At 35.6% G+C, this 16923-nt stretch overlaps 1 protein-coding gene across 7 annotated transcripts in view; it reads right to left on the bottom strand.

Annotated features, from left to right (window-relative positions):
• ANKS1B (ankyrin repeat and sterile alpha motif domain containing 1B) overlaps positions 1-16923 on the bottom strand; it is a gene marked incomplete at both ends in the record, with an annotated part of 401710 nt that overhangs the window by 190846 nt on the left and 193941 nt on the right. For 5 of the 7 annotated variants that reach the window (XM_079549707.1, XM_079549711.1, XM_079549708.1 and 2 more), the window contains one exon: positions 2592-2698. In XM_079549707.1, the coding sequence (XP_079405833.1) occupies positions 2592-2698 (107 nt within the window). Of the gene's footprint in view, positions 1-2591; positions 2793-16923 lie in introns of those variants that run through there. The other 2 variants (XM_079549712.1, XM_079549713.1) reach the window with 1 other exon arrangement.

The following is a 16923-nucleotide window of genomic DNA, read 5'->3' as shown; positions in this document are numbered from 1 at the left end:
CCTAAATATAAGGAGTTAATTTCTGTGATCTAATGAATGATTAACTATGAAATCCTTTTATCTGAAAAAGCAAACCTTTATATTAGAGTGTTAATTTAATTAGTAGAATTTTGCTGTTGAGAGTTGTATGAATGTTGTATTTGTTCACAGATTTATGTTATTCCATGGACATTAATTATATTATTGTGATATCCTCTCTCCTGCTCTGAACATCTAGAAAGACCTGTACTACTAAATCATACTTAATAGGAGTGTGATGGTTGTTGCTTAGGCAACAGAATGAATAAATGCAGGTCAGAATGTGCTTCCAGAAAAACAAAAGCAAGAATATGGTACAGAATGAAGAACAAATATGTCTAACTGATTTTTTAGTGCACTGAAGTATTACAGTTGTTTGATGTAAAGAAGATAAAAGCAGGTAACCAACATGAAAAGCTTGATATGATAAGCTTGTAAATTATACGTAAGCCATTTTAATAAAGGTAATCCAGTTCTCTCATGCTAAAGAAGACTACAGTACATTCAAGTTTGGACAAGTCTGATTTTTTTCTGTTACACAGCAGTTCTTTCCTCTCTCATTTTCTTACAAACAAGTTTAATTTTCTCATTAAAATTTTGGATAGGATGGAAGATATTTTAACAAACCCTCTCTTGAGTTTTTCAGGACAGTCTTTCATTACATAATGTTCTCGTATTCAAAAGAATAATATAAAAAGAAATCAGTATTTTCTGTTAATTTTATTTTTCATAAAATAAGGGAAATGATCAGTTTCTAATGCAAAAACATAAACTGAAATGTGTTACAGTATAATAAACTGTGAAATCCATAAATTAGTAATTATTAAACTACTGCAATTTTATACTTTTATTACTAGACAATTTTCCAGATTTTTGTCTAACCACTGTATTTGAGGCTCTAGTCCTAAAAAAAAAACAGGCATAATTTAATCTGCCTAATGCCTGAAAAGTTAGATTTTATTGTTAAATATGCTCTCAGATAAAGTTTGCAGATTTACAAAACTGTGCCAATAAGATTCTAAGGAAATGCAAGTCATAAATTCCCAGAGAATGTGGCTGGGGCCCCTCCACAGCCATGGAATGACTGGAAAGCCCTCCAAGGCAGTTTCTTGAGCTCCCTGGATGTTCATCATTTACCTGTGGTAGGCGTACCCCTCTGCATTTGTTATGCCGCCTACAGTCTCTTGTGAACAATTTCCTTCTGTAATCTCTTTAAGACTAAATGATCACCTACTTACGTAACTAATGCTACTATACATACATATAAGAATTTGTTGTGATGTTTTCGGAAACTTTGGCTTGAATTTTTGTATTTTTTTTTTTCCCCTCACTCTGCACTCCCTTGCTGCTTTGGTTCCAAGAATATTTAAAGGAAAAGGTGGTAATGATTTTTACTGATGTAAGCAAAAGATGTCAGACATAGAAAAACAGGAAGAAATCTGTACACTATTGTAATGTGGAAGTGACATAAATTGGTGCCTTAATTTTCTGATCAGTAACATGCAGGCATATAATCACACTGGCAAAAGAAATTAAATAGGAAAAAAAACAACTCATAAGATGATTTTATAGTGATAATATTCATGTCTCACTGCTGTTTCTCATATGCCAGGTTTAAGTTATGAAAAGTTAGAACTGTTCTAAGCCATGGCTGCAGACCAGAAATATTTTAAGGAAGGGGTGATTAGTAACATTTTAAGATCTGATTTTTTATGAGAACTGTGATTGGGATTTTTTGCAAGAGATACAAGTAATGGGAATAATGGGAAGCTGGTATAAATGTGATTATATAACAGTCTTGTAAGTAAGCTTCTCTCTTTACAGTCAATATTTATTTCAGCTGAAAGTTTTTCTGGCAGGTCTGTGTTACTTAATACCTCATGTTAATACTGTAATTTCTGAAGCAGATAAAATTTATTTCATTCACTTGTTCCTGAAATATACTCATGTTAAAACAGGAAAATGGAACTATTAAACAGAATGCATTACTTTTCCACACAGGGCATAAGTTTCAACAAGTGAATCCCACAGCATGATCATTTAAGATGCAAAAACACTTAACGAAGACATCTAGAATCGATTGCAAAGAGAGAGCACTTTATTAAATAGTGTTCTGCTTATAAAATACTTCACATTGCAGGAATGGCATTGCATGCTACTTAATTATTGTGAAGATGATGTTAATGTTTAAATAAAAATAGTAATATGTGGTATTGCAAATAGGAGTGTTTACAGCTTTAAATATTGTGAAATTGTCTCCTGCAGTGGATTAAAAGAACTGTGCATTTTTCTTTTTTTAAGAAAGACAGGGGAGAAGGCAGACAGGGGAGAAAAAGACCCTTAATATGCAGTTTTCTTTTACCATATTTCTCGCTAGAGCATTTTGCAATGTGTATAATTCAGAAGTTTATTATAGGACAGTCTTTATATTCATTTAGCTAGACACAGAAAAGTGAAACACTACACAAATCTTAGTGCAATGCAGGATAGCTTTAAGGTTTTAATGATCACAGACAGACAAAAAAAAGGCAGCTACAGTGTATATACACAGCTATGCACAGAAGATTTCTTACCATAAATTGCACATTGTCAAATCCATTAGCCAGCAAGTGGTTTTCATACTGAGGTAGCCCAATATTTTCCAACCATTGTCCCACTGTCTGGACAGGGCATCGGGGTCCTGTAGGAGGGTGAAGAGGGAGGCGTTTAAGCAACGAATAACCGTCCACTGGATAATAGCGGTAGTCCTGGGCTGAGAGGTGGCATTGCCACATCGTGTTCCTGGGAAAGTTGGTATCAAAGGAGCCCGCCAGCTTGACAGATTAATGTTTTCAGCAAGCAGAAAAGTCAGAAGTAAAACATAGTTTACAGGGCAGTATATACCGTAAGATCTGATCCTAGCTCTACATTTCTTGGTTATTAATCTTTACTACAGACCAGTACGTCATACAGAAGGAAAAAAAAAAAAAAAAAAAAAAAGCATATCAAGCTGTCAGCTAAGCAGCTCTCCGTTATATGTGATTGTTGGAATACTCCACAATGAGCAATGCACTGCCAGCAGCAAGAATTCTTTTTATCAAGTACTCCTACACTCATCAGTATGCAGCTCCATGCTTCTTGCTCCCCCTCGCTCGCTCCCCTTCATTACCCAGCCTAGGCTACACCTCGCATTTTCAATAATAGCCATCAGATAAGGCAGATTTTTTTTTTGTCTGCAAGCTGTAAGCCTGCTGCTGCTGCTTCCTCCTACACACCCATCCAAGCGTCAATCTTGAATGATGAGAGCAGTCAAAACAAATGCAGAAAATAGCAAGATTCAAAAGCAACCCAGAGCTCTTAAATCTGAATAGAATCTTTATACCACTTACGCTTTACATATCTGTTTGTTGTAGGTTTTTACGTTTCACAAGACATTAGGAAAGACAATACATAAACCACAGCCTATGGCATGAGTTACTGTGCATTCCTTTTTCTCTTTTTAATACAACGTAGGCAGTGGTCTGCATTTCTGATTATATAAAAGCAAAACCCTTTAACGAATCAATAATGAATACATCTCACAGTTTCTCTCCTGTGGTACAGCAAAAGACATAAACTGCACAACAGTTTTAGTCCGAGTAATTAAATTATCTGCATGATTTCTTCAACCGTAAAATACTATAAGACAGAAGAAAACCTTTATGACAACAGAAAATGATTCAACTTGAAAAGGTCACCCTTCAAATGAATAATTAAAAAAATGTTTTTACTAAATAAAATTTTAAGTTTATATCCTTTTTTTATAAAAACATGAAAGATAGCAAACAGACATACAAGACAGATGATTTCTAGTAAGAATGTAGATGTTGCATCTTTTATCAACTATAGCTGGAAAAAAAATTAAATAGGAAATGGTAAATTTAAAAGCAAATTTTGCTCAAGAAATTAAATACTTCAAGAAAGATCTTCCATCAATGTTTAATTTTTGAGGTGGTTTCTCAAATGGAAACATTTTACGCTTTTCTTCTCAGAGGAATATTTACTAAACTTTTCCTTTTCATAACAAGCTCAAAGGTTATAGGGCTCAACCCAAAAAGGCAGAAAATGGATATATTCAGGATACAATTCTAAAAACTCCAACAGAACTTCGCTTACTGAACACATTAATACTTTTCTTTGTTTTTCTTGTCCACTGTGAATCTCAAGTGATAATCAGCACAAGGTGGAATTTAATTCCAAGCATAGGGAAATTCAGATTCCTGTTGGAAGCATAGAATGGAATCTTAGAATGGAATCTTAGAATGGCCTGGGTTGAAAAGGAGCATAATGATCATCTAGTTTCAAACCCCTGCCACAGGCAGGGTTGCCAACCACTAGACCAAGTGGCACAAAGCCACATCCAACCTCTTAAGAGTAACATTTGAAATTTATCATATCTTGGGATAAAATTGTTTCAGAAAAATCCAAACTTACATTCCAACCAACACGTTATGATACACATTGTAATTGAAGATGACATGCACAAGCTTCCCAAGCAATACCAGAATGTACTCCAAACTGAGACAGGTATTTAAAATTAAACATATTCTAAGAGTTTGTACAGCAACCTGAATAGTCCTTGAGCAAAAATCAGATAACCTTTCACTGTCTGATCTTGCTGCTTGGATTTGTAGAACATCTCACACAAACAGATTTCAGAATAACTTTAGCTCAGCCCCAGAAGATTTTCCATTAGGTTGGAAAGGAACTAAGAACAGGTCTGTTGCAGGAGCTGACGTTACTCCAGACCTTCCTACTGCTTTCAAACACTAATCTGTGAAGTACGGAAGTTTCACTGGGCCTCTCACTGGGCTTACCAGGAGGTGGTCAACCTGTAATTGCTTTTGTGAGTCTTCTCAGTAATTTAATATCAACAGCATATGGATATATGCAATATAGAGCACATTTCTTTGCTAAGTACAGTTTGCACAAATATCTACATGTACTTCAATCACATTAATAGATTATCCAGTTTTTCTTAGATAAAGTAGACATTCCAAAATGATGGGAATCTAGGTCTCATGGAGATGCAAACAGATTTCTTCATGCTCCTGTAAATCTTCCCTATTTTGTAAAGTTTTTCTACTAAATATCTTATTTTTATATAAATATATCCATGTATCAGTATAAATACCTTTGTACCTACAGCATAATCCATTTAGGACTGTGCCTGATCAATAGCAAAGCAGTAAGGAGGAGGATAGACTATGTTGAATTGAAATATAGTGGGCAAGAAAATTTGAAAAGCTGGGCAAGCTCTTCAGATAAGAAACTGGAAACAGAATTATGTCAAGCACAGTGAGAATTAAGACCATGCTGAATTCTTCTTAGTTGAACGATAAATGATGAATTCCTTTGAAAAGGATTCCTAAAGTTGTTATGTCCATTTCCTCCAACAAAAAGAAAAATGATTATGGGAAGAGATCTAGTAAAGCGTAATCTCACTCATTCAAAGGACTATGTGTGATTGACTTCTGTATTTCCTGTTAATTCACAGACACAAATGTCTCTCTACCCGCTGTTCTCCATAAACAAAAACGTTCTGCCCATAGTAATGCATAACCAAAAATCAATACACCAGTTTCACCGTCAAACTGCTTCTTCCTTACCTTACTATAAACAGCATGGAAGTTATGCTGCCAGCGACTACATGAAAAGTGCTTGGCTCAATGCCTAGCAACAGTGTAAGCAAAATTCCGCTTCAGAGTGGCTCCCCAGACACATTTCATGCAGCTACTGGTGCTGTGTTTAACAGTCTCCCCGACTCGAGCACTGGGTGCCTGTAGCAGTGTTGGTGGCACTGTGCGCTCTTCTGCTCTGTCCCTTGCCAGTAATAACTACTTGTCTGAGCCCATCATCGCAACATAAGGTTGCTCAGCATGGGGAAAGAAGATAAAGAGAAACATGGCCAGCCCAGCTTACAGCTTTGTCTTCATCCGTGACTATCATCTCAATGGTAGAGAATCCCAGTATTATAAAGACTACTTTCCCTCTTTTTTGCACCAAGAAGTAGCAACATAGAAGGCAAAGAGCAGAGGCAGAAATTAGGATCATGTCTGCTGTTACATGAACTTGCAGCTCATTTGATCTCCTTTACCAGTCAAAGAGACTTACTGCAAGGGGGCTGGTTGGACAAGTTTTCTGAGCTTCTGCAAATGGATCCTGGAGCTGCTGCTTTTGGACCAGAAGGCTCTCTCTTTACTTTGCTCAAGTTTATGATTCAGTGCCAGCCTCATGTGCATGTGCTACAGCAGGCAGTGCCTACTCTGCCTATGCCTAAAGCTGGTCCTGATACTGAAAAACATGGTGTGGACCTGTAAGATATGGTCTCATCTGCAATACCTTTAAATATCGCTGTGCTCTTCTGTGATTTCAAAAAACACAAATGCCATGATAATTTTTCTGTGAGACCACAACCAAAACTGATGCATTCTTTCCTGCATGGAAGAATTTAAGTGGAAGTCTCTTACAGGGATAGAAATACTTTGTTCTTTCTTCTCCAAGGCAATAGAAGCACATTCAAGCGATGTCTGCAAGAAAGATGCCATCTGGTATGCTATACAACAATTTCTACAAGATGTCTTTTTCCCAGTGAGACTCAGAATATCCTTGTTGTGGTGGAATTGGCTTAATCTGTGATATCAGTGTGCACTGATGTAAGGCAGATTTGCTCTAAATACTAAGGAATTTATGGTCCCCTCTCTTCTACTTTTTCTACTATTAGCACTGCGGATTTTTCTTTTTTTCTTTCTTTGTTTTTATTGAAGAAAATAAAGAAATACAGGGACTGTCATGATTTACTTGTAGAGAAGGTGCTGCCACAGTTAACATTATAAAATCTATTTTCTTACATAAGTTGGTACCTCTTGAACATTACTAAACAGTTCTGGTGTTACAGAATCAAAGACAGGAGAATTTCAGTAGCTACCTGACCAGAACATTTCAGAGAGATTACCACAATGTGAAAAGATGAATCTTTCAGTTGACAAGCAATATAGCAGGTCAGGAGAATTAGATACTATATACCATGAATTGTTGTTTTGTGAATAAAAGCTTTCTGCCTTACATAACACAACATGGGATATAATTTTATTCTTGTATTTATGATTTCAGCTGGAGAAAAAGTTATATATCAACATTGCAACAGAGTGTGTGCCAAAGGAGAGTTAGCATGGCTGGGTATTCTAGTGATTTCTGGACTGTCTGCAGGGAAAGAAAGCTAGATTAATCTTCCACTTTTCTACTATAACTCTGTTCAATGAGAAATTGAAGGGAATGTGACTTCTCTGCTTTCTGGATACTATCACAAGTCTAATAGGTTACTCTGATTATAGTCCACTCAGGAAAGCTGCAGTTAGAATGCAATTCAGCTGTTTGTTTCTTCTTGTGCATGGATGGAGCTGCTACTGATGGAGGTAGTGGTGAGCACGTGACATTAAATCAAACCTCAGTGGACCTCTGCTATATTATGACATTACTCATTTTGATATAATTTTCTTTCGTTTGACAGATATTTCAGCTACCTGCCATTTTTTCAGGAATCCTATTCATATCTGAAGGGTAATTGTAGCTTAGATGCAAGTTAATAGCACTTTCTGAAAAAACAAGTTAGTTTCTCAGAACAATTTCCCTGCTTGTCTTAGGAACTTTTTACAGGATAGTAGTAGCACTACACTTATCACCTATGAGTAATCATTTTCACTGTTCTCATCCAGGATGAAAACATAGCTTTAAAATTTACACCATGGCCAATCAAAATGTTGTATTTAATTCAACAAAGTCTTCAGACTACTGTTAAAAACGAGCACACTAAATACACATACATAAATGTACACTGTGTTGACTTGCTAAAAACGCTACATAAGCCTAACACTTTAGGATATAATTCCCGGCCCCATAAAACAAATTCATATAATTTCAGATTTGAGGAAGTCTTTGTGCAGCTCTGTGCCAACAAACACTGGACTAGCAAACAAGCAAATCTGAGTTACAGAGAAATACTCAAAGAAAATGTTTTAAAAAGACTGAAAGAATACCTACTGCATGGAAATATCTCAAGAAGTTAAATATAGTCACAGAGTAAATGGCAGTTGTAATTTCATGGACTTGGGAACTGCTGAAAAGTCCTATAGAGAACAGTGGAAACAGAGTCCTGCTACTGAAACTGTAGTGAACTGCCAGATCTTTGAAATAATGACTCTTGAAAATGTAAAAGATGGAGGCTTAAGGACTTTTCTTGGGCATCATCTTAAACATCACATTCAACCTGAAGTACTTTCTCACTTTTTTCCACCCCCCTCCTTTGCCTAGTTAGGCTCAGAGGTTCTCCTGCCCCAGATTCTGCAGATTTTACTGTGATTTCTTTTCAGTAACTGATCAGGTGAATTCCATTTCTCCTTCATTTCCTTTTTAGCTTCATTTTATAATTCCTTTTCTATAGTCCCTATTTAACTTTCACTTATTCTTCTCTTTCATAGTGATTGTTTGCTTTTTTGTCATACTTCACCTTTAGCTACAACAACCTGCAATTTTCTTTCACATTTGTCTCTTTTCCTTTTACTCATTTTTTTTTCCCCACTTCTTCTGAACATTTTTAAAATAGGGAAAAAATACTTGTTTAAAATTAAGTTATTTATTCTGATAATTTGTCCCCTGTGATTTGTCTGAGATTGAGATTAGATTTGGTTTAGACATTTGAATTAGTCCTGACTTAACTGGAGCAGGCTCCCCAGGGCTGTGGTCATGGCACAAGGCTTGCTGGAGTTCAAGAAATTTTTATACAATGTTCTCACAAATAGGACTTGAGTTTTGAGTGGTCCTCTGTGGAGCCAGGGTTTGGACTCCATGATCCTTGGAGGTCCCTTCTAACTTGAGATATTCTATGATTCTGTGATTCAATATTTATAATGATTAGATAGAGGAGAAAATCTCTTTGGCATAAACTGGCAGTTCATTTTAAAGATGGGACTCTCAATCTGTACTGGAAATCTATATTTAAGTGGGAGCAAAGGAAACTTGAAGGTCTTTATTAAAAATAGCAATGAAAAACTCCTCAACCATTTCTTCTCTGCAATGCTCAAAATCTCAGAAAATAAATAATATGTAAACTAGATAAAACACACTACTTTCACTGATATGATACAGCAAAATTATAATAGTGAGTAAAAAGTAGATGCATCAGGATCCTTAGGGCACCAATTAGCCTTGCTGTCTCTGCCTGTGATCTCCTGGGATTTCCCCCACCCTGTCCACGGTACAGGACCCCATTTTGGCTCAGTCTGAAGCCATCAGTTCACTCACAAGTGATGCTGCAACAGGCAAGTCTGTAGACCTGGCTCTGGACCTACCTCCTAGATCAGTACAGGACTTTAATACCAGGTAGGTACTTCACATCTTGGATAGACACTCAGGCACACAATGTTTTTTTTTTTGTTTTGTTTTCCTTTGTTGTTGTTTTTTTTTGTTTATTTGTTTTCTTTTGTTTTGTTTTCTGGTCCAATGTTCAGTCCTGCCTCCTTTAACTAGGAATCCATGTTATAGCCTTCTCTCCATTCTTGTCTCAGACCTCATCCACTTTTGTGTCAAGCTAGGCTCCCTGTGTGGATCCTAGTCACTCCTGTTATCTAGGGCTATTAATGGAGCCTGTTACCAGCACCTGGCTCTGTAGGACTACACCCAATGAGTGAGGGCATAGCCTGCTACACTAGAGAATGACTGGTCCACTCTCCTCCCTTACAAAAAGTCTCAATAGAAACTTGTCTTATACAAAAGCCTCTAAATCAGACCACCTTGAATAACATTGCTCCCTTACCAGAAAAGTCTGTAATACCAAAAGAAAATGGCAGTATCTTTCAATGAACAATAAAGAAATTACTTGAGTGGGTGAGTATGCTGACAATTCACTGGACTGTTTGCATGCAGATGAAGTTACATAAACTCTGCTCACCCTCTCTGTGAGCTCTTTCACACTTTGCTTCTTAACTCTCCCACCAATGGAGCAGGAACTCTGAATTGTCCTCTCCTACCCACAGGATAGAGACTAGGATCATGTTTCAGGAATCTGCATTGATGCCTACAGACAGTTTGAACACCTTTAATGGCATTAAACTTATTATTGCATGATGTTTTGTATTAGAAATTGAAATGATAGGAACATAACTTCACAGACAGGTTTACTATCTTCCAGGCATTATTTCTTCCATCATTTCTTTATCAGAGCTAATGAATCTCAGCAGAAGCTCAAGTGGTCCTACAAGATGTAGATTAACTGAGAATGTATGAGTCAAACTGGTTTGACTAACATTTTATAACATGATGATGATAATTTCCTATACTAAAACAAGATCAAAACTAGAGCTAGTTGAATAATTGAAAACAACACTTACAGTTCTCCTTAAATTATCTTAAATTCTAGTTGTGAGCTGTTCAGCTATATTGCCTGATATTCACTGTTCGGAAATTGTCATTAACATATATTTTTGCTTGCATAAATTTGAGAGGAATTATTGGTCTCTATATGAATGCTATATATCTGCAAATAAGGCAATCTGTATACCAAGAAGATAATTTATTCTTTGTAATTACACTCTCCAAAACATTTCAAATAGCCTACCAGACAACAGAAGTATTGTTAGGTGACTGAGGTGGTCCATCACATCCCATAAATAGAAAAACACTCAAACTGCTGAATTCATATAAAATATTTATCCAAATGCATGCATGGTCATGAATAATAAATATACTTCAGAAGTAGATATCAGAACTGTTCACAGCTTTACAATAAATGCTATTATTAGCATTTAATGCTAATTCAGATTAGCAAACAGTAATTTAACATCAATCCTTTAAGAGTTGCAATAAAGAGCTAAAGGCAACAGAGATTAAAAGTAGAAAAACAAAGATTTGGAAAATTTCTCACATCACAGGTTGTGAAGTAAGGAAGCAGAGGTAGCAAATATTAAAGCAAATAATTCTTGAAGGTTTTAAGGCACTCAAACATAGTATCTTCCTGAATAAATGACAAGGAAAGAAGACAAAGATGCTAGTGTTATGATCACAAATTCAGGTCAACAGTCTGGGTTAGAAAGCAAATGAACATACTTCAGTTAGTTCAATTTCTTAAATTCATTATTTTTCTGTAGATGGAACTAAATCTAGAAACAATTCTGCGATGTAAAATCTATAATAAGCCAAAGATTTTTAACTAGCATGTGATGTTCTTGTGATTACTAGAAATGTGAGTTTCCAAGGATTCATGTCTATTAAAGTCTGAAGAGTACTAGATTAAGAAGGAAAGATGACTGAATCAACCGAATTTCCAGGATACTGCTATTAATTCAGTTCTAGCAGACTTAGATTTTTATATATCTTATGAAAAATAAACACCCTTGGGGACTTACTGGCCAGAAAATCACCAACTCTCATGTAATTGGTGGTCAAATAAAGAGTAATACTAATTTTGTCTGAGATAAACAACCAATCAAGACATTCAACAAAATTTTAGAGATTTACTCTTGGTAATCACTTTATGATTTTCATAAAGTCTATTTTAGAATTTTCGAATATTCTGCTCCTTTAAAGTATTGCCTGGCCACAGACTGTGAAAGCCTCATTTTTCAACAGATGCTTTTAGCACCACAGAGGTGCTAATTCCTATTTTGCACACATTTTGTTGCTGATATTAAAATTGATTTTAAGAAATAAATGCTCTTCAATTCAGTGACATCACATGAATTCAAAATTAATACGCACGAATGTAAATGATTACACAGTTGCAAGGTCCAGATTAAACTGCAAGAAGAAAGCTATCATAAAAATATCAATTAATCTGATCATTTTCTTTTCATATAATTTATCAGAGCTTGAAATAAATGTCTTTTATCCTCTGGAATTACAGTGCATGAGAGCATTATAAAATGAGAGCACCATTAGCTTGTCACTTCTTAAGCACCCCAGCAAATATTCTGACATTAATTTCAAGCTTAAAGAGGGCAGATTTAGGTTAGATATAAGAAAAAAGTCTTTTAAAGTGAGGGTGGTGAGACACTGAAACAGGCTGCCTAGTGATGTGGTTGATGCCCCGTCCCTGTAGACTTTCAAGGCCAGGTTGCACTAGATGATCTTGAAAGGTCCCTTCCAACACTAAGGATTCCATGATTTAATTTTATAAAATTCAGACAAACTATCCTTGTGGAAACCACACAGATTCTGAATACTCCCCGTGAACTGAAATGGCTCAGAGAAGAAAAAGGGAAGGCCTCGTTTCTACTGGAAATAACTTAAAAAATATTTTAAGCCATTGTTTCATGTTCTGAAGTCTCCAAACAATCTCCTATTTAAACGGAGATAGCTCTGCAGTGTTTAGCGCTATGGTACAAAAAGATCAAATGCATACAACTCAGTGAGGTAGATCTGACAGTGTGTAGATTGGAGTATTATTATCATGATCCTCAGAAGGGTTTTCAAATAGACTTAAAGATTAGGGGCCCATTTGCTATAAATAGAATCCTGGTGGTTATGTGAGAAATATTATTTTTGAAGATGCTTACACAATCAATTAATTATAGTTCAGATTAGTTTTGTTCTCGTCAATTCAATTTTGTAAAGCAAGGTGAGAGGCAAATAGGCAAATACATTCAAACTTTTAAAAGTGTGAATAACTTCTATTTATTTAAGGGTGATTTTCTGTACTGTTGTTTCCAAACATGCTTAAACTTCACATCACTTCTCAAGCAGTTCTATTACATCTTAATTATCTTAAGTATCTTAATTTTGCATGAGACAACCTGATGGTCACAAATAGACAACAACAAAAAAAAGAATTGCAAAGAATTAGGCTTTACATTTATTCACTAATAAACATCGACAATCTTTATATACTGTTCTATTTTCTTAAGCTTCCTTGTTTGTTATTAATTGCCTCTATTCTTTCTAGAAGATATATTCCAGAGATGATTATTTTTCAAATCTGTGAATATAATTATGGAATTGCTTTGCAAATACTGTTAGAAAAAGTCTAATAGAAGACACAAAAAGTATGGACACAAAAAAAGGTATGTGTTGGTAGATACTTGTAGTGAGAATGGAACTGCAAAAAGAAAGTCCATTGAGTTACAGCCTATGTGGTTAAAAACAACCTGATCACCTACATTTTTACTGCCCTTTCAATTTAGTCTATGCTTTCATTTTTAGGAGGATGTTACAAAACCAGCTCTGATTAATTGGTATAAGAAGAGCATATAGCCGAAAACTACATTTATGATACTACAAATTAAAATTGTCAATGAATAACCAAAGATAAAGGAAATGCTTGCTGCTTTTTACATCCAACTCACATTACATTTATTATAAAGCAAAGCTGAAAGTTCTACAATTATCCTGCAGTTTGCCTAGTCATTTGTAAGGTTTATTTTGGTATTCAATGGATCATTAAAACAGATGCATCTGTATATTTTGTTAGGCTTTTACAATGTAGTAGTCAACAGAACACTAATCCCATTATTTATGATTTCTTCTGGAGAATTTATATGATCTTTGGGTAAGTTCAGTGGCATGAAATTCATTATGACTATCATGTTCCCAGTAAATAAATGTCAAAAATACTTCTAGATAATTTACAGTTTGATGACATCTGTTCTCCACAACTCGTAACCTTGTCAATCACGTGAACCCCAATTACTATTGAGATCATCTGAAATGCAGAGATCTGTGAAAGAAATATGAAGATAGATATGAATGATGCGTGAATAGAAACGTGTGTATGAAAGCACGAGAAGACATAGTGGTAGGAAGGGTGGCGAGCATGGTCTGCATTCATAACTAAGCACATAACTGACGGGGTAAAACACTAAGAATTACATTTTTATCAAGACAAAAGGGATGCACTATAACAAGACAAGAGCACAGATCATTTGTTACCAGAAGACCCTACAGACTACACAGGAAGATAGTAATAACATTACAGAACATCGCATCTTATTTCTCTCCTTGTTATTTCAAAAGAAAGACAATCTCTAGTCCAAAATCTAGTCCAAAACAACAAAGCAAAAACGAGCACCAATGAAGTAAGCAAACTTCTGAATCAAACAATCACACCATAGCAACTGTTGATTCCTAAAGATTAATCAAAAAAAATTATTGCTAATCAAAAGCAGCCCAACAGATGTGTTAAGGATACAATAACGAGCATCTTTTATCTTCTGTGTGGGGTCCAAGTGACCGTGGACCCAATTTGGATGAACACACACACAAACACTATTTATAAGAGAATGTGACTGCTGAAAATGGTTTTGTCTAAAATAAGCATTACCTCCCCCTTCCATAACATCTCATATTGACTTTAGTTGCTTAAATTCCTGCCAGTGATGCTCCTATTCTGATTTAAAATCCACTGTTCACTTTGGAGTTGGAAGTGCAGAATCAGACTCAAAGACAGGAGCCTATTCCCTACAGCACAGTCCTATAAGTGATGATAAAGAGTTCACAGACTTGCAGTTCAAAAATTTCAAACTGCGCATGCATTTGCTATTGAAGCATCAAACAGCACTGAGAGGAGAGACAAGTTGCTGGAGATCTCAGCTCTCAAGTCCATTTTCTCTCAGTTAAAAAGTCAGAATCTCTCTGAATATTTTTTTCCCTTTTTATGATGCTAGAGATATTTTGATCTTTTTGCACAATATATCAACTTCAGTGACAAGGTGGGAATTGGGAGGGAAGTGATATTACCCTTATTTTAGTCTAGTTATTATGGTTGGCTATTGCAAAGTCAGAGTTGTGGGTTTAAAACTATAAGCTGAAGAGGGCTTCCACTTTGTGAGAGGGTGAATGGCTCATTTTATTTAAATCCATGAATCGACCCACTTTATCAGAGCACTTAGTCTGACCATATAAAGATTTAAAACAGAAGAAACTAGACAAAAGAGACATTAAATTACAATTGAAGTACATACTTTCAAATATATAACTTACTGCTGTGAAAATTGCCTTATGCCAACATGCCTACACATATCTAATTAAAATTCTGCCTTAATTAAGTATTTATATTTTATCTTTTTTCTGCCCTTGAGGAGGGAGGATATTAACAGCTTTGGAGGAAGACCACTTTGCCAAAACTGCAACCATATGGCAGCAAACAGAAAAGGGCCAGCCTAACAAGCCTTCATTTGTTAAAATAAAGTTGGACTTCTATGGAGTGAAACACTAGCTTTGATAGGCAGAGTTCTCCTAGGTAAGATGAAGGTCTCATGTCTGAACAGTGGCAATGAAACGGATGGGAGGAACAGAGGAAACTGAGCACATAGCTTTTGGCAGTCCAAGATCTGTGCAATTGCTATTACATGTTACAGTTGTACAGGGCATAATGTGAACACTTATTCCTCTCACTCAGCTTTTCTGGCTGTGGTCCATTTTTTCCTTTTCTAGTTAAGTCATATCTACTTTATTTTCACAACCTTAATTCTCAAACTCACATATCGCACAAACTTGAAGTGGAAAATTTCTCATTATTTTCTCTATACTGAGAATGAGAATTCATTGGTAATAGCTTTGGTCGTATCAGTAGACAAGATAAAACAAACACAGAAAAAACTTTTCTATGAAATGCTTATAACTTGCATCCCTGTAAGAATGATCAAAGAAATTATACCACAAAATACATTCTAATACAGTTCTTCATATTCTACTGTAATTCAGCACTAATCTTTGAAAGGAGTTCATTCAGGTAGTCTCAGTTACCATCTCCAAGGATGGAAACTTCACCACCATCCTAATCAGCCTGTTCCAATGTATCATTACTCTTTCTAAGAAGAAATGGTTCCTAACATCCAATCTGAACCTCCACTGATGCAACTTGAGGGTATTACCTCTCATCCTATTGCTGTTTCCTGTAAGAAATCGACCCCCACCTCACTGCAACTGCCTTTCAGGTTGTTGTAGAGAGCAATAAGGTCTCCCCTGAGCCTCCTCTTCTCCAGATGGAATTCCAGTTCCATCCACCTGTCTTATAAGACTTGTGCTTCAGACCCCTTGCCAGCTTTATTTTGATTCTTCAGACATGCTTCAGGGCTTTCATGTCTTTCTTGTAGTGAGGGGCCCATAACTGAATACAGTTCTCTAGATACAATAAGGGCACTCAGGGACAAGGACGTGTTTAACTAAGCAAAGAAAACTTGACTACAGTGCACTTGCATTGCATATGTGGACAGTATCCAAACAATTATTAATTATTAACAGAATTATGAGATTGTAAATCAGCCTCTGCATGCTAGAACATGCAAGCTCAGTCCTAAGCTGATTGCAAACTGACTTGATGCGGGAATTACTTTTCATAATTATTTTCTTTGTCTTTATTTCAATTACTCTGGTTTGAAACAATTTTTACTTTAATCATGATAATATGATAGAGATTACCCATGCTGAAAAGTTATCTCCAAAGTAGAAAACTCCTTAATCATTCCCTTTTTAATGACTTGCAGAATAACCTCTGAATCACATACATCTGAATAGCTACTGGGCTCCAACTAACAGAAATACTGCTTAGCATGCCTTGAAAGAGATTTTTATTCTAGAAAAATATGTTTATAATTAGGCAAAGAAAATACGAAATTGAAGTGTTTCTTCTTTTTACCAGAGAAGTGCAGATGGCTGATATTTAAAGATATTAGCTTTTCTAAATCCTTTGCAAAATATATGTTACTAATCAGTAGAAGTATCTACTATGCTGGAAAAAAAAAAAGAAAAAGGACAGCTGTTCAATTTACTGAACTACACCTTCTAGATGGATTCAATATAAATCATATTATCAAACTAGATTAATTACAGAAAGGGCTGAAAGGACTTAAAACTGAACCCATTCAACTGACTCTAGATCAGGTTAGTTTTACCATAACC

The sequence above is a fragment of the Tetrao urogallus genome, assembly GCF_951394365.1.
Source record: "Tetrao urogallus genome assembly, chromosome: 1".
Lineage (NCBI taxonomy): Eukaryota > Metazoa > Chordata > Aves > Galliformes > Phasianidae > Tetrao > Tetrao urogallus.
The sequence above is the reverse complement of the archived record's forward strand: the minus strand, read 5'-3'. Positions and strand labels throughout refer to the sequence as shown.